Source organism: Gorilla gorilla, chromosome 10 (genome assembly GCF_029281585.2).
Source record: "Gorilla gorilla gorilla isolate KB3781 chromosome 10, NHGRI_mGorGor1-v2.1_pri, whole genome shotgun sequence".
Taxonomy (NCBI): Eukaryota; Metazoa; Chordata; class Mammalia; order Primates; family Hominidae; genus Gorilla; species Gorilla gorilla.
The window spans coordinates 36091902-36111428 of record NC_073234.2 but is presented as its reverse complement, the minus strand read 5'-3'; the positions used below and the strand labels follow the sequence as shown (position 1 = coordinate 36111428).

Here is a 19527-nt window from a genome sequence, read left to right as displayed (position 1 = left end):
ATTCTTGCTACTTTTTGAGCTCATCTAAAATGTCATAAATTACCTAAATCTTGGAAGAATCTTCTCTGAGATTCCCGAGTTAATCAGGTACATCTAAGAGAGTCCCTCTGAGAAAGCATGAAAGGCAGATGAGCATACCGATCACAAAGTTGGCCCTGGAGGATGACTGTCCATACTGCTGCTCAATGTACTTTGGTTTGTACGTCACCATGCCAAACAGAGAATTGAACTGAACAGTGCTTGTACATAAATATAGGAAGTATACTGGGTTTCCAAAAAGATTCTTCAGTGATGGAAGAAAATCTATAAAACAAAAATAACATAGACTAATTAAAGTTGGTGTCACGCATAGAAGAAGAAGTAGCCGTGCTGGCAGGACTTACAGGGCTGGGGCCCATTGTCACAGAGTTTGGGAGTAGTCACAGTGTGGCGCACACATACACTATGTATATAGTAAGCCACTGGCATGCGTCAAGCCTGCGATCTGGCCAGGTTCGAATCCAGACATAGGCACTCATTTCTACAGACATGCAGTATAGATTATATTAAGGGTAGGAGTCAGACAAGAACAGATTCCTCTAACTGATGTGGGCAAAAGACGAAAAGGATGAGAATACTCCCTCATCATCTAGCTGGGAGCCACAGGCAGGACATAAAGACCTTCACTTTTCTTGTCTCTATTCCTCAAACTTAGCTTGTGGTCAAAGAGAAAGAAATATGAGAGTTATCTCCATTTAATATATGAATTTTAGTGTTAGAAATGAGCATTGGTGTTCTCCCTTTTTCCTATTATGTAGCCTACCAATTAGACATGTGAAGAATTTCTATAAATGTAAATATTGCTTGAAGGGACAAGAAGAGGGGGACCAATATCATGAGAGGCTGCTCATTTCCATGAAGGGGGTTCATTAGAATACTGGGTTTTTGCCTACAGAACACTTACCCCTTTGATCATTGGTGAGAGACATGCATTGATACACATCTCTCAAATGAATAGATCTTATCTGTTGAAAGGCTGCCAACCTTGAAGATTAAGCCTTTTATTTCCTGTATACACCGAATTACAGGAAGCAGCAATCCTGGGTAGAGACAATTGTAGGATCTAAACTGAGGAGGTGTGAGGGTGGAGACATCAGCAGGAAAGGCTGTCAAGCCTTTGCTCTTTGGTCGTGTACTGCAATCAGTTGTTCAGTAATAAAGCTGACATCAATTTCCATTTTTGCTTCTGATATGGTTTCTCAACTTTTTAATACACGAAGTGAAGAGAGGGATATAATTTATAAATCTCCTTAAGCCCCAACAGAAAAATGAAAATACTTCAAAATCAAGAATTTGACTTACCTCTTGCCATTTCCATTATTTTTGCATTTTCTCCCTGGGGTGTTTGGTAGTCTGTGTGATCATCTATAATAAACTTGGATTTCTCAGAGGAAGAATTAGAATCCTCTCTACTTTGGGATCTTGGTAAACTCTTTGGTAAATACCAGAAAGGCACAGCTGCAAGAAGACTTATGATTCCTGCTATTAGATAGCCAAGCCACCAGGCTCCTACCCACTGGGGATCTTTTGGGGTAATGGTTATGTGATCTGAAAGACAGAGGGGATGGCTAAGTAATACAAACAGCAAAGCTAATATGTTAAAATAATATACTTAAAAATAAATTCTTGCAAAACTCTATAACATCATAAAATACCTAATAATTCATCTATGCTATTTTTTTTGATCTGGATCTTATCACAGGCATACCTTGGAGATTTTGCAGGTTCAGCTCCAGACCACCACAATGAAGTGAATTTCACAATACAGAATCACATCAATTTTTTTGTTGCCCAGGGCATACAAAAGTTATGTTTAACTATACTGTAGTCTATTAAGTATGCAACAGCATTATGTCTGAAAATGTACATACCTTCATTTAAAAAAAGTTATTGCTTAAAAAATGCTAATAATCATCTGAGCCTTCAGTGAATAGTGATCTTTTTGCTGGTACAGGATCCCATCTCAATGTTGATGGCTGCTGACTGATCAGGGCAGTGGTTGTTGGAGGTTGAAATGACTGTGGCAATGTATGAACATAAGAAAATGATGAAGCTTGCCACATAGATCAACTCTTTCCTTCATGAAAGTTTTCTCTGTAGTGTGCAATGCTATTTGACAGAATTTTTACCCACAGTAAAACTTCTTTCAAAATTGGAGCCAATCTCAAGCCCTGACACTGCTTTATCAACTAAGTTTATGTAATTTACTAAATCTTTTGTTGTCATTTCAGTAATGTTCACAGCATCTTCATCAGGAGTAGATTCCATCTCAAGAAGCCATTCACTTTGTTCATCCACAAGAAGCAACCCTTCATCTGTTCAAGCTTTTTTTTTTTTTTTTTTTTTTTGAGATGGAGTTTCACTCTTGTTGCCCAGGCTGGAGTGCAATGGCGCGATCTCGGCTCACTGCAACCTCCGCCTCCTGGGTTCAAGCGATTCTCCTGCCTTAGCCTCCCTAGTAGCTGGGATTACAGGCATGTGCCACCACGCCCAGCTAATTTTGTATTTTTAGTAGAGACAGGGTTTCTCCATGCTGGTCAGGCCGGTCTCGAACTCCTGACCTCAGGTGATCTGCCCGCCTTGGCCTCCCAAAGTGCTGGGATTACAGGCATGAGCCACCGCGCCCAGCCTGTTCAAGCTTTATCATCAGATTGCAGCAATTCAGTCGCATCTTCAAGCTTCATTTCTAATTATAGTTGTCTTGCTGTTTCTACCGCATATGCACTTACTTTCTCCACTAAAGTGTTCAAAACCTCAAAGTCATCCAGGAGGGCTGAAATCAATTTCTTTCACACTCTTGCTAATGTGGATATTTTGACCTCCTCCTATGAATTGCAAATGCTCTTAATGGCATCTAAAATGGGGAATCCTTTCCAGAAGGTTTTAAATTTACTTTGTCTAGATTAGAAATCACTAGAAATCATTAGAAATCACTATTGATCATAGCTATAGCTTTGTGAAATACGTTTCTTAAATAATAAGACTTGAAAGTCAAAATTACTCCTTGATCCATGGGGTATAAAATGGACGGTATGTTAGCAGGCATGAAAACATTTATCTCTTTGTACATCTCTATCGGAGTTCTTGGGTGACTAGGTGCATTGCCAATGAGCAGTAGTATTTTGAAAGGAATCTTTTTTTTTTTTTCCTGAGCAGCAGATCCTAACAGTGGGCTTCGAATAGTTAGTAAACCATGCTGCAAAAAGATGTGCTGTCATTCAGCACATCTCTATTGTTCTAGTTAGAGAGCACAGGAAGAGTCTATGTGTAGGAATTTCAGAATGTTAAATGAGCATTGGCTTCAACTTAAAGTCACCAGTGGCCTTAGCCCCTAACAAGAGAGTCACCCTGTCCTTTGAAGCTTTAAAGTCAGGATTGACTTCTCCTTTATGGCTGTGAAGGTCCTAGATGGCATCTTCTTCCAATAGAAGACTATTTCATCTACGATGAAAATCTGTTGTTTAGCATAGCCACTTTCATCAATAATCCTAGTTAAATATTCTGGATAACTTTCTGCAGCTTCTCCACCAGCACTGGCTGCTTCACCTTGTACTTTTGTGTTATGGAGACAGCTTCTTTCCTAAAACCTCATGAACCTGTTTGCGCCAGCTTCAAACTTTTCTTCTGCAGCTTCCTCATCTCTTTCAGCCTTCATAGAATTAATGAGGGTTAGGCCATGTTCTGAATTAGGTTTTGGCTTAAGGAAATGTTGTGGCTGATTTAATCTTCTCTCCAGACTACTAAAACTTTATCTCAATAAGGTTATTTCACTTTCTTATCTTTCATGTGTTTACTGGAGTATCACTTTTATAAATTCCTGCCAGAATTTACATTCACAACTTGGGTAACTGTTTGGTGCAAGAGGCCTAGATTTTCGCCTGTCTTGGCATTCAACATGCCTTCCTCATTAAGCCTAATCTTTTCTAGCTTTCCTTTTAAAGTGAGAGACGTGCAACTCTTCCTTTCACTTGAACACCTAGAGGTCATTGTAGGGTTACTAATTGGCCTAATTTCAATATTATTGTGTCTCAGGGAATCGGGAAGTCCAAAAAGAGAGACAGGGGAATGGCCAGTCAGTGGAGCAGTCAGAACACATGCAACATTTATCAATTAAGTTTGCTGTCTTATATGGGCACAATTGTGGTGCCCCAAAACAATTACAATACTAACATCAAATATCACACATCACAGATCTCCATAATGGGTATGCTAATAATAATAATAATAATAATAATAATAATAATAATAATAGTAAAAGCTTGTGATATTAGGAGAATTACCAAAATGTGACACGGAGACCCAAAGTGAACACATGCTATCAGAAAAATAGTGCCTATAGACTTGCTCAACACAGAGTTGCCACAGACCTTAAATTTAAAAAATATATAATATCTGCAAAATGCAATGAAGTAAAAAGCACAATAAAACAAGCTATGTCTGTATTTTCTCTGTTATTGAAGGAAAGAGAGTGAATTTTGGAGCAAGATACTTTCTTTTGTTCATTAGATTAAAAATATAGTCTAAATTCTGGAAGAGGCTTCATGATTTTCAAACTGTGCTCTCGGATTCTGCAAGAGACCCCTGGTAAGAGGAAGGCAACCCATGGGGAGAACTTTGAAGGCTCAAAACCTCATGTGGCGACTCCTCTATATCAGCACCACTTTTGTTTGATTTACATATTGAATGTCTGTGTGAGATTTTACTTGAAGAGTTATGCTCTGCACCCTCCAGTCCAAACCCGTTGGAAACCTCTCATTATACTAAATTCAAGACTCATTCAAATTAGCAGAATATTTTTTATTAAATGATGGTTAACAATACTTCAGAGCTATTCTAGATATGAAGCAAGATTTGTATGTGTAAGCAAAACTTTAGTTATCTTATTCGTCATAAAAAGTTTGTTTTTGAAATCATTTCTCATTTGACTAAAAAGTATTGACAGGTTTTTGAATCAAACCAAGTGGGTGTTGTTTTCTTCCTAGGCAAGAACCTAGAAAACATTTCATTATATTCTACCATGACACTCTGTGAGAATGAAATAAACACATGGCCCTTGACAAGTAGGCTCAACTGCCACTGCATTATACTGGGTAAAATGCTCATACTAGGTTATTGCTGCATGTTAATTGCTTCCCCTTAACAATTTTCCTCTGTACTGCTCATCGCATCTATACTTTCTTGTCTCTAAAATCCATCAGTGGATTTTAAACTTTGTGAAGTCAAGGAACTCAACTGATTTGTTCAGAACTGTAGAATAGCACCTGGCATAAAGTAAATGCAAAATAATTGGATGGGAACTAATGAATTAATAAATAACATTTTTGAAGCTTGACTTGTAGTTTATTTGATTTAGATGCAAGAATTTTGCTTTCTGTTTTAACATGAAGGCTTCAAAATGCAATTCCATGTTTGTTTTTTAAGTGACGCTTGTTTAGTTTATAATGGATCTCTTGGAATTCTTTAAAAAAATACTGACAAATGCCATCTATTTCCAAAGGGTGCATCTCCCAGAGATAGAAACAAGTTATTAGCTACGGAAAAATCAGTGTCCCCTTTGCCATTTATTTCCTACACAAGCAATATCCCAGAAGAAAAGCCAGTCTTGCTCGATAATGTGCTGTAACATGCTTCCACCTAAAAATGACTTGCAGAGTAAAAAAAAAAAAAAAAAAAAAAAAAAAAGAAGGGCTGTTTGGTCGCCAGTAGACTTTAAATCCTTGGTCTTTCTGTCAAGTCCCCAAATACATTATCAATTGATGTAACTGTAAAAAATGTTGATACACCTGAAGCCAATAAAAGCCAACAAGTAGCTACAGTTTTCAGTCTTAACTACGCTGGAATGCATTTAAACTGACAAATCAGAAGTGAAAAAGGATAGATCTTAATAACAAACCATTGGTCATCCAGTTCTAATTATCACCTGTTTTTCATATTCCATTTATTAATCTGTATAACTATATTAATAATAAAATTTTTAGTTTATGAAAGATTACAACTCTGTCATTTTATAGAAAGGCAATTTGATAATTTCCACACTGTTCCCATTAAAAATGTTACAGTAACTAAAATATATGAATAAATAAAAAATAAACTCCCTTACCTAGGTTTACAAAGCCAATGTCAACATATAGTTTGGCACATAATGAGCCTAACAGGAAACCAAAGATTGGTCCTATAATTGCAACCGTCTGCACACACCCTGCACCAAGAAAAGAAAAGGAAAAAGAAAAAGCTGTTATTTCTTTACTTTGATAAATTAATACAATTTTAAACAAGAAATGTGTGATCCAGTCAGTAGCTCAAAATGTTTTAACTCATTTGCATGTGTTTAGTTAACTTTAAAACCACATCAAATCAGGACATAAGTCCTTCACTGCTTTGGGAGAAGAATGAACAATTTTAAGGCATTAAATATGTCTTAGTAAGAAAATAACATTAATACTCTGAGGAAATTAATTTTCCAAAATGGAAAAAACTTTTATTTCCTAGGATTAGATTCCTCATTGATAAAAATTAGAATTGTATTAATTTTGATAGTTTGTCAAAAACATTTTACGTTCAGTTAAGCATAAGACTTGTTTCAACATTCAAATGGATTTCTTCCACCTTAGTAAAAAAGTGCGTCCATTCATTTCGAGGTTCTGTGGTATCATTAGTGAGAGCAGGACCTGTAAAGATCCCCAGATGCAGCTAGCAAAGGTGCTAGGATTTGGAGCAGGAAAAGTTATCTCTGGAACCCTCTTGACCATTCAGGCCAACCTTCATAGCCAGGTGGAACAGATGGCCTAAAGGACACCATTTCTAATAACCAGAAAGGTAGTTCTTCCCTTCCAAATATCTCCAATCTGTTTTTCATTTCACCACAAAGCTTAAAACACACATATTCATGGGAGATTAAGTTAACTGGAAGAGTAAACGGCAGTTACCAGATACTTTTTGGAACAGAGGAAAAGAGAACAAGCCCTGAGCTCCTAGAGAAGAAGGGGACACCTACGCACCTGTATGCTTCTCCTGGCTGTGACCTTTCGTCCAGTCTCTAGAGTAATTGCCTAGTGCAGGTGATGAAGTGTTTGTTGCAGTTCCAGTTCCTGATTTTACTGAAGTTTTCTGTTAGAGTAAGAGCTGTGATCTTAACTATAGCCTATTTAGGTGTAACCAGCACCCCCTGGAGTCCTGCAGAGCATAGCCAAGGCAAGATTATACAGTGGACCTAGCTGTAGCGCCCCTCAATGAATTTAAATCTTGCCTTTCTGTCCCTGAACGTGAGGCCTTTAAAAGATCAGAATTTCAAGAAATCGAGACTGATGTATGTCAACACCGTAGGAAAGGGTAAAATAACAGTTAAAAAAGGAGAGACTGACATGTATTTCTAGCTTAATATTAAGACATCAGAGGAAACCAATAAATGCTGTTTAGATGTGTCTTACCTTAGGACTTTGCCTCTGCTATATTATTTTGGTTTTTCAGATTTTTAGCTGCTGGTCTATTTACTGGGATGTGTTCCAGAGATGAGGTAGCCTCAGGCCTTGCTTCTATTTTTTATATACTTTTCTTTATCCATTTCTACCTGCTTTTGAGATCTCAAGATTTCTTGTTGCCTATCCCTCATAGCTTTAAATAATCAGGGCTTATCAAATGGAAAGCGCTTATCAAGGGCTTATCAAATGGAAAGCTAGGGCTCAAGGAACAAACTTTTAAATAAACTAAAATGCCTAAATGCTTTAGCTGTACAGTTAACCCACTAAAAAGAACCTATGAAACCTGAAGCCCATGAAGATACTTTCACAAGGTCATACGTCATTGCAGCTAAGCTCGCAGTTATTTTCTTTTAATCTGATGTTCCTTTTCTAATGCAATAGATCCCTCTAACTATGGTGTCTTCATCATCCAAATCTGAACTGTGCACTTCAGAAATGTGTGAGCTAAATAAAGGAGTTGGATATGAAGTATAAAAAGCTTCCCCACTTAATTTAGCATAGAGGGGAATTCAGAAAACTAGACACCCTGCTTCCCAAGAAGATAAGTGAAGCAATATGCCAATATTACCAATATAGAAAGCTGCATTGTCTTCACTGGCAAAATCATCCAGGTAGGCAATACCCAAAGGCTGAATGGGAGTTTCTCCTATTCCACGAAGAAGATTGCCCAGGAAAACATAAATCCACATGGAAGAGCTAGTGTCCACTTCACACTCTTGAAAGAAAGGCAAACCAGAGGATTGAAAATAGGTCACTTTAAAAATTAAATATTTATTCTGCATTTCTACCGTATATATTAAACTGAACTACAACGCAGGAGTTTTTGTGCAATAGTCTTAATTTGATGGGAGTTTGGTCAAGTTCTAAAAATGTTTTATACCTTCAACCTTTTAGGCAGAGTAAATGCCCGAGAGACTTCACCAAGGAACTTTATTGCTTCTTGTTCCTGATCCCTTTACTTTTTTATCTCTCTCTCCTTCTCATTTCATTCCTACCTTGAGCTATTTGAGTTCCCACACTACAATGACATTCAGTATCTATCTGGGGCAAAACAGAAAATTTTGAACAAAGTCTTTCTCACCTTAATTTTTAGTTCTTTTGAACAAAGTCTTTCTCACCTTAATTTTTAGTTCTACTTTTCAGCAGAAATCACAAGTAATCTTATTGTTGACCCAGTTTTATCTGAAATTCAAATTTTTATATGGTTGATATTCCAACATTTGGGCAGTATTGCCTACATTTATATTTGTTAGTGAATAACCATTTTTAGGACTCTGGAAACAAATTTACATAAAAATTATACATCCCTATACTTTAGCAGTATAGTTATTCCAACAAAAGAAATCATTTGACAGCATTTTTAGAGTAAAATTCAAGGCTAACCATTTTTAAATGCTTTCATAAAATTCATGTCTTAATATGATCATGTGCACTAGGATAATTACCCCCATATCATAAATGAAACATAGCTTTGAAGGTTTAGGTGCTTTAATAAAATTGATAATGTTAACAACCTCCAACAATCATCACTGCTGAATGTTCTTTCTCTGCTACGTGCTGAACTAAGTGCTTTGCAGGCATTTTTAAATTGAATCTTCCTAACAATCCTATGAGGTAGGAGTTATCTTTACCTGTTAATAACTCTTAAACTAATTTTTTGATTGTGAAGAATAGATTATGTGAAGAACTAAGGTGAACACCTTTGGGCAAGTGAATCAGACTGCATAACTAACAGAAAAGACTCCTTTGCACTCACGTGGATTCTATCTGACTCTGCCTCTTCTAGAAAAGTGTAAATGACCATGGAATTTTCACTTGTCTTCTCTGGATTTCTATTCTGCTTCCAAAAATATGATATGAATTCCTTTTCTAAAAATTAACTCTAGTGTACATTCTAGCCCTAGCAATTGTATAATTGTAAGAAGCTTGTTGGTAGGCGAGTCTTCTTGTACAGAAGTGTAGGCACCTTAGGTCTGTGCTTTTTAATTCAATAACCATAAGCCACATGTGACTATTAAAATTGAAATTAAATAAAATTAAAATTCACTTTCTCTGTCACACTAACTATATTTCAAATACCCAATAGTCGCATGCAGCTAGGGGCTACTGTATTGGACAGCAAAGATATAAGACATTCCGATCATCACAGATAGTTCTGCGGACAGCTCTGCTGTAGATTGCTGCAGGGGAGATGAGGATTGTATGTGGAGCGGTTTTGAGAAGATCCTTATCATCAGCTTTAGGGTGAGTCTTGTGTCCACTATGTCTAACGAAACAGACTTTAAGGGAACGGGAGCTCACCTGAAGGAAGGGAAATAATTGAGTTATGAGTCATTCTCTGTATCTGTCTGCTAACTTCTCCCTTTATTAAACACATTTTAATTACTGAGTCTAAGCCCTATGTTTCACCTTTCACCTTTTTACATTACAGGTTTAAATATTTCCTAACTAGTTGTGCTGTCAAAACAAAACATCTTCCCTGACTGTACATTGTATACAGATGAAATTACAAGCCATTCAGTCAGTTCCCTGCCTCCTTATTTGAACCTAAATCATATTTATTATCTGTTATATTTTTACATAAACAAGGCTGCTGTTCTTGTCCATTGATTTGAATGCATCCTCCTGAACATATCTATTACCCCCTTTCATATTCTCCTCTTTGTCTAGAATGAGTTCCTTCTTTTGCTACAGCAGGAGAGGGTAAACTTTTTACATTTCTGTGCTCTCCCCGTCCTTCCTCTTCCACATTTCCATATGTTTTTAGTCCTTTGGCCCCTCCCTTCATTCAAACAGCCAGGGTTCATTGCCTGGAAAAAAAGACATCTCAACAGAATGTACTAATGAGAATATTAGGGGAGTGAAAAGGTCTCGTGGAATAGATAAGAGATTTGGATGGACGGCAGGTATATATTAATTTTAGAAAGGCTTCCATTCTGCCTGTATACAATGTGGTTCCTCCGGTTAGGAGTAGGGGGTGAAATTGGTAGGTGGCAGGGAAGGAGTGTGGAGCATATTGATGCTGAAGGGAAGCTGAAGGGAGAAGAGGGGATTTGCTCTCCCTGCCTGTACTGTGTCCTAGAGACACAGTAAACACCTATGGATAAATTTATGGCTACTCTGAGTAAGGAAAATCTGTGTTACCTCGGCCAAGTGAAGCCCAGGCAGAAGGCAAGACTCTATTTCAGTCTAGCTCAGCATTCCTGCCTTTGACTCATAGGACTTCCAGTGTCTACAGTGATATAGAAGAGAGTATTCCCATATTGCCAAGGGTGTCTCAGACAAAGCATTGCTGTGTCATATGCATCAGCCATCTAGAACACTAGACACTTTGATAAAATTCCTGCATCCTTGCTCAGGTGAAAAATAGAATTATTTCCACGTATCTAAGATGGCCACTTCTGTACTGGAGAGAGCTGCTGTGAGAAAAAAAGTATGAACATGGACATAAGATAGCCCCATGCTGACAAGTATGACCAAACAGTGTGACCACAGGGGTTTCAGATATGTAAGCTGACAGGGAACTGATAACACCAAGAGCTCCCACCATAGCTGCCCATTTTGCTCTTATGTAAGCTCCCTAGAATGTAAACAAGCCCTGGGGACAAAAAGGGAGGTTGCGGACAAATTGAGATTACATTTTTGCCATTCTGACAAAAAGTAGCTGAACACAGAAATTAAGTTGACTTATGGGAAAAATTATACTTCTTTCATATCTGAGCAATGGATTGAGAGTTGTATGTGCTAAACTAGTTTCACCCTGCTTTCAAAACCCACTTATTCAGAAGCTTTGAAAGATTTTCCCAGGAACTATCAATTAATGCTTTTTTCCATAAGATTTGATCATCTGGTATATTTTCTTAGGATCTAATCATATACTGCTTTATATTCTAGGAATTTTTATGGTACTGTGATATCTCAATTTAAGTAGTAAAGCTTTTGGGAGCAAAAATCATAGACACTTTTGTCCATCCTAAAGCACATATAAAGTCTTTTTTTTAAAAGCTTGTTTAGTCAAGTCAAAAAAATGATCTTACCGTTACTTATTTTGGATTTTGATTTTTCCATAACTGAAACTGGTAATTGACTGCTTGACTCTAGGAGACACGGAGAGATGCTGAGAGTAGAATTGGAGGAAGGAGAATATCTCTCATATTTGTACCTGCATAAGAAGAATGTTTTCTTCATGATAGACTCATTAACATCATACTAAGAATATTATGTGTATGCTACTCAAATCGTTAGGGTACCAGGTTGAGCTTGCAGCTGTCTCTGAACCTAATTCACCAAATCAAGCCAGTGTTTAACGGCAGATTTTGCTGAAGAGGTAGCCAGAAGATCTGGCTCATAGACTACACCAAGCTTGTCCTACCCGCGGTCTGTGGGTTGCATGTGGCCCAAGATGGCCTTGAATGCAGCCCAACACAAATTCATAAACTTTCTAAAAACATAATGAATCTTTTTTTGCAATTTTTTTTAGCTTATCAACTGTTGTTAGTGTATTTTATGTGTGGCCCAAGACAATTCTTCTTCTTCCAATGTGGCCCAGGGAACCCAAAATTTGGACACCATGCTTTACACCATACCTGCGCCAGTCAATTAATGACAGAAAATAAAAGTAAAAAGTACTCATAGAGGCTCATCTTAAAGCAAACTAGTGACTATAAATCACCTCCCCCCAGGTGAAAAAGTATTCAACTTGATAAAATCATGATTTTTTTCTGAGTCAGAGAAAGAGCCATAATTGAACAATGTATTGCCATCAGCATACTTTATTTAGAGTTGTAAATTTAGTAGAATTACAAGGCTGATTCTGGAGAATGGAAAATGACATATGGATTTTGTACCATTTATCCTGATAATATTCTGCTTTTTCTGTACTGCTTACTAGCATAGCACCAAGTTACTTCTAATTCCACCCTTTCCCCTGTTTATAAGGTTATGATAGCAGCTGGGATAAAGAGCCATTGCTTAGTGGGCAGCCTGTGATAATGCTAATCTACAATCTCCCAGCTCTACTCTTGCACTCAAATTATCCTTCATATGCCACGTTCTCCACACTCTTTGTACCCCTTGGGGAAGAGGTATCTGGTAAGAAAACATCTCAGTATCATCTTCATTCTCATTTTATTCAGGCACTATTTGGCCAAAGGCTAGTAATCACAGGAATATGCATTGGCATATTAATAGTAAAGAACTCCCATCTACTTGGGAGGCTGAGGCAGGAGAATGGCGTGAACCCGGGAGGCGGAGATTGCAGTGAGCCAAGATCGCACCATTGCACTCCAGCCTGGGCGACAGAGTGAGACTCCATCTCAAAAAAAAAAATAAATAAATAAAAGTAGAGAACTGTTTATTCAGCATGGTAAGGAAAAGATGTATTGCATTACTGAAATATTCAAGTTGATAAATAGGTTACCTTAAATCTGTTTTGTGCTATCTGCACCTCAATGGGTTCATGAACCCCACTGAAAAAGTAAGAACATTTTTGTATGTATGTTTTTATGTGAATGCTTAAGAGAAGAGGGTTACAGGTTTTATAATTTTATCAAAGGGTTCCCTGACCATAGTAGGTTAAGAATCACTTAATGAGGTTAACTGTTTTCAATTCTTAACTACACATGAGAACATTTAGCATTGAAATCATGGTAAATATAATTTTATTGTTAATAATTACAGAGAAACCATTGACTGTTATGATGCTTCAAGACTATTGAAGTAAGTATGGATGGTGATCATGGAGTATTTTGAAAATTTTTCATTATTTTACCTCAGTTCCTTCTGTCAACAGGTTACTGTTGCAAGCATCATAATTATTTTGATTTCAAATAACTGGCAGCTTATCTAAGTGCCACTTTTGTTACTAATTGCTATCTGTGATACTCTAAAAAAATTAACGTTTAGGTTTTAATTAACTGAGTTGTAAAATGAGAGCTATGGATGTGGTCTGTACCTATTAAGACTCTGTTGGAGAAGAGACAAAAGTGTAATTATTTAAATCTGGGACTAATATTATAAATGCTTTTATATTAGGGGCTTTAATTCTGACCCGCATTCAAATCCTGACTGATGCACTCATGACTTTGATGTATGAAATTTTGCAGTAGCCTCCTAAATAGTCTCCCTGCTTCCAAGCTTTCCCACCAGAATCAATTCTCCAAGCAGCAGTCAGTGTAATCCTTTAAAAATATAAGTAAGATCATGTCACTCTGCTTAAAGCTTTCTAAAAACTTCGCATCTCATTCAGAGGACAAACTAAATTCTTGTAATTGTCCTAACTTTATGACTCAAAGGATGGTCTGCAGACCAGCAACATCAGCTGAATCTCAGCACCAACCCCAGGGCCACTGAATCACAATCTGCAGTTTACCAAGAGCCTCGGGTGATTCAAATGCCCATCAAAGTGAGAAACAACGTTGACATATTCTCTCATTCCCTTTTACTTCTCAGCATTCATCTTCTGTGCTTTCCCCGTGGTCATTGCATTTTAGCCACACAGGCCTCCTTGCAGGTCATCCATGCACCAGACTTCCTCCTGCTGAAGAAACTTTGCCTTCACTGTTCACTTAGGCTAGAAGTCTTCTTTCCCAGATATCCACATGACTGTCCTCTTTACTATTATCAGGTCTTCTTCAAATGTCACCAACTATGTGAGCCATACGTTGACTACCCTACCTGATACTGCAACCACCCCCAACCCACCACACACACTCCTTATTTGTCTTTACTGGGTTATTTTTCTCTATAGTTCTTACCATTCTCTGACATACTGTATTTATCTGTTTATTTTCTGTCTCCTCCTCAGAAGATCTGTGAGGGCCAATTATTTTGTCACTACTCTTTCTTTACTGCCTAGAAAAATTATATATATATACATATGTCACAAATATATATACACTTGCTAAATTAATGAGTTAAATGAGCTAATACATAAAACTAAACAGCCTATTAGGAATAGGCCCTCAATAGTTGCTATCCATGATTAATAGCTTTTGTCAGACATTAAGGATATTTCTGCAAAGGAGACAGAGCATAGTTATCTCTTAGAGAACGAAAATCATATTTTGGATAAGTACCCAATTAGTTACTAATGTTGTGTAAAGGTGGAAAGAAACTAGAGTGATAATCCTCAGTAGAGAGCAAGCTTCACGAAGGAAGAATTGTGTGTGTTTTTGTTCTATTTTGTTTTCTCACAGAAATAGCTCCTTTACCTGGCATTGTACCTGCAAATATATTAAATAATAAATAAACAAATATATCCTCTACCATGTCAAAAATGTTGGATAAGAATCTGTCTCTGTCCCTTTGATATCCTTTGTCAACACTAGCCTGTCTGGTTGTCCGACCTTCTTTTTAATACATTTTTTTCTCTGATTTTCTTATACGGGTATTCGATATTTGTCACTAACTTAAAGTAATAAAATTATTCATCTGTATACAGCAGCTTTAAGACAAAACCATTGCTGGTTAAAACCAGGTGGCTTAATTAGCTAAAAGGATTGATAACACACAACAATGATGACATAGCTACTAGTTAGGTTGGTAACCTTGATAAGCATTTTACCTGTGTTATCTCACTTAATATTTGCAATGGCATTATCAGCTAGGAATTATTTTTAATACCTGTTTTAAGATGCAGAAACCGAGACCTAGAAAAATTAAGTAGTGTAGCCATTGCCACATAGAAGAGCTACTGATCCACTGCAGAGTGATTTAAGTCTGGTGTAATGGATTTATCTATCCTATGTGACTACTTCCACATTTTTAATTTTTTCAGTAGTGGAACTGCTTTTCCCCCTGAGCAAACTGTCACATGGAAGCTCAATGAATCAACAGATAACAGCAACACAACTACAGATCAAGCAGGAAGTAGGCAGGTTGGAGACCCATTTTCTCATTCTTCTCCTTCCCATTCTTTCTACAGGCTGAACATATATAATATTTTTGTAGAATCTCAATGATCAAGGAAACTTCTGACCTATGGAAGGACGTAGTCCAAAGAGCAGGCAGAAGTGCCCAAGCCACAGAACTCCCTCCAAGTAAAAATTTAGGGTCCCGGGAATTCATCCAAATGGGTAGAAAAGCTCCCACTCAGAGAATTCTGAGTCCTACCTTGATAGATTGGCCAGGGAGGTCAAAATCTGACTGTACTTACATAAGTGGTCTAGAAATTCAAGAAAAAGTTCAGACTAGATCATTTCTAAGTCTCTCCAGCTCTAAACTGTCCTGATACAATGATCTAGAGTGGACAATAAAGTATCACTTGAAATATAATTTTCTAAAATATTCTCTTACTCCGAAACCTTTTGGTAGTCATTTCTTTTATCAGCAATAGATAAACACAGAGAAGGGCAGTGACATGGATATGTATGAAAACTGCTGCCTGAGAAGTCAGCTGACCTGTTTTAGGGTTCTGATTCCATAATTACAAGACACCTAAATTTACAAAAGTCATCAAACTTTTCAAGTCATGGGGTCTGGTCCTTAGCTCTAAAGTAAAAAAGATAAACTATGTTCTTCTACCCCACAGGTTGCTATAAGGGTAAAAATCACATAGGTAAAAATCTTTGGAACTAAAGTCATGTGCATGTATTAACAAAAGTACCAAAAGTAGACTTTAGGGTTAGAGGATACAGACACCCTGCTTCCATTGATAAAGGTCTAAGAGATACTGTATGGACACTGAATACTTGTTTAAGTTGATAATATATCCCTGAGTTAATTGTCTAGCAGCCAGTGTTCCATAATCCAGAATTTATTGTCTGCAGTGTTTATTAATTACCTATTTGACATTTACCACATTAATTGATTTTCAATTATGTATTTTGCCTCTACAGCTAAATTAAAGCATTTAACTCAAAACATGTAGGTAAAATCTTTCTTTAATCTTGTTGATATCAATATACAGTAATCTATCAATTTTTTACAGTTTATTGTCAGAAGAAAAATTATAAAATTGTTCTGAAATTTTATCCAAAGAGAATGTAATAAAAGTAAGACAAAGTTATCATGGGTTAAGCTTAAATTTGCATAATTAATAATCATCATAAAAGGGAGAAATGCAGTTGTTTGGAAAGGCAAGGAAAAGATGATTGCTTTAGACTTACTGCTCCATGAAGAACTGAGGCATTGCAATGAGCAATGTGCCAACTCCCATGATTACACACCCTGCTCCAATTATTTTTGGCCTGTGAAGTTTGGCTCCAAAGTAGCTAACAAATGTTATAACTAAGAGATTCCCTTTGAGGAAAAGAATAAAACATCATAAATTAGAGAACTTAGAAAGAAGTCAACAGCATAACTGAATGAATGTATACAGCAGACCAAGCAATGTTTTCTTTTAACTAAGCCATCTCTGCATCATTTAACTTTTTTCCTTTAATCTGAGATGACCCTTGAAATTCTCATGTTCATTACTTCAATCACCTCATCCCTTTATCAAAATATTTTAATTCAATCCTTCTACCTCACTTCACCCAACCTAATTATTTGTCCTTGTAAAATATTTTATCAGTAAGTCAAATTCTAGAAGGCTCCCTTTAGCTTCTCTCTTAAATATTTTTTAGTAAATTTGAAGTAAACTTCTTATTTTTTCTTTATTCATTAAAATTTCTGTGAAAACTTCTATTAGTGTTCTAATTGCTCGTGGACTACGCATTACAAATTATTTAGCTGATATCTTTTATAGAAAAATTAAAGACAACTGTACTTCACTTTAAATGAAATAAAATGATGAAACACATTTACCCAAATGATACTTTATGATTTGTTAATAAACTTTGCACAAAAAGATTAAGACTCAAAATAGAAATAAAAATTATTCCACATAGGCGACTTCAGGTATACATCAATTATATAACCTCAACATATGCCTATAAAGCAAATTTTATGAAATACAAAATCTCTATAAAATGTGCCCATTTATCTCTTTTGTGAAAAATGGTTTAAAAATATTGGGTTTTTTTGAAAGTAGAAATTATGGTTTTCTAAAATGTCTCTAATGAAGCATGTGACACATTTAGTTGATGATGGTGCTAAGTGATTAAACATGTTTCAAGTAATATTTCTCATGCTTTGCTGTGCATAAAAATACTGACGGGAAACGGTTAAGGAAATGGAAACTTGTTAAAAATGCGATTCTTGGCAAGTACCAAACGTTTCTGATTCCATGGATCTGAGGTCAGGCCAAGAAATCTGCATTTGTAATACTAACTCAAGTGTGTTGATGGAGATGATTCCTAGAACATGCTTTGATAAACATTGTTTAGGGTTTTAGACTTCAAGGGGCTTTAAAGCTTTAGCTATATTTATTTGAGATATTTAGTTTTTAAGATGTACCGTGCTAAATACAGTAAGATCTTAACAATTTCCCAGCAATTGATTGTGATGGCTAATGGGTGGCCTTGCTTTGAAGTTCTCCTCATTTCCAATTTTTGAGCAAAGCATGTTTCTCTACATCTGTAAGCAATCATCTAATTTACTACTGTTCACGTACATTGCCAGCTTTAGTAAACTGGAAATAAAGCAGTAATTTTTGTGGGCTTGAGGATAATAGGAATGATAGTGAGAAACATGACTTGCACAGTGGTCCTAGTCTTTATGGCTCCAAGAAGAATTAAGCTCTTCTTAATGTTCATATTAAAAAATGAATAATTGAGCACAAGATTTCTCATTTGAAATTTAAGTATTTAGTAGAAGACATTGTATATCATATTATTTTGATAATTCTATCTATATGTTTGTTAATGTACCACAATAAACAAACCAACATAAAATGAAAGTTGACATTCACTTTATCGGTAATTCTCTCCTATTCTCGCCTACACTCCACCAATACCACACAATAAAGGACTTCTGTTTACAAGCTATTTCTGTGTTACGTTAATGGGCATGTCATATACAAGACAATATGAGTTCAGTACCTGTAATACAGATATATATATATCTATATACCATATATATACTGTATCTATCAAAGTTTTTGCTTCCTTAGTATCCTTTCTGAGTTGTCAGGAGATACACTTGAAATATAAATGATGATACGAAATCTTTAAAAAATGAAATTGGATATAAAAATTATTCCATATCTACCATCATTAGCCTCTCACAAAAAAAACAGGTACAGAAAGTTTTAGAAATATGTCTTACCAAACTTTAAAGTAACATATTCTTGCTCTCTTTTTCTGTCTCTCTATGCACACACACACACACACACACACACACACAGACACACTCGAGATAACAGAAAAAAAAGAAAGCTACTCAATTCATCTTGTAAGACTACTATTTTCTTAAAACCAAAACTGGACAAGGACAATATAAGAAAAGACAATTAGAGCCCAAACTTGATTATGAAGATAGATGTAAAAATCCTAAACAAATTATTAGCAAACGGAATAGTATATACAAATAAAAATATCCCAACCAAGCGCAGTTCATTATAGTAGTACAAGAGTACCACCAAGTAACAATAAATTATTAATTAAATCACTATATAACAAATGGAAGGGGAATAATTGCATGGTTAACTTAATAGACACCGTAAAAGTACTAAATACAATTAACCATTCATTTATGTTAGGAAAAAACAAATCTGAGCAAACCAGCTTTTAAAGTGTATCTACCAAAACCACAAAGCAAGCATATTGCTTAATACTAAAATTTTAAAAGTATTTGCATCAAGGTCAAACACAAGAGAAAGATGTCCATTGTAAATGCTTCTCTTCAACACAGTTCTGAGGCTAATGTAATAAGGTAATAATAACAACAACAACAAAAATCTAAGAGTTGCAAAGAAAGATACGAAATTATATTTTGTTTTAGACAATTTGTCCACAAAACTCTACAGTTTCCATGGAAAATCAATTAAAACTAATAGAATTTCAACAAAGTTGCCACATACAAATAACATAAAGATGGAGGATGATATTTGTTCTGGAATCTTGAAAGGAAGGAATGCAAAAAGAGGCAAAAAAAGTAAATTAAGATTATGTTCAGCAAAGTCATTTGT

The 19527-nt window shown here is 36.1% G+C and overlaps 1 protein-coding gene across 3 annotated transcripts in view; it reads right to left on the bottom strand.

Annotated features, from left to right (window-relative positions):
• Nucleotides 1-19527, bottom strand: part of SLCO1C1 (solute carrier organic anion transporter family member 1C1) — a 57414-nt gene that overhangs the window by 29762 nt on the left and 8125 nt on the right. For all 3 annotated transcript variants that reach the window (XM_004052843.4, XM_055358076.2, XM_055358075.2), the window contains 6 exons: nt 16625-16757; nt 11555-11679; nt 8086-8232; nt 6140-6238; nt 1342-1587; nt 139-303 (listed from right to left, as the gene is read on the bottom strand). In XM_004052843.4, coding sequence (XP_004052891.2) covers nt 139-303; nt 1342-1587; nt 6140-6238; nt 8086-8232; nt 11555-11679; nt 16625-16757 — 915 coding nt within the window. The remainder of the gene's footprint in view (nt 1-138; nt 304-1341; nt 1588-6139; nt 6239-8085; nt 8233-11554; nt 11680-16624; nt 16758-19527) is intronic.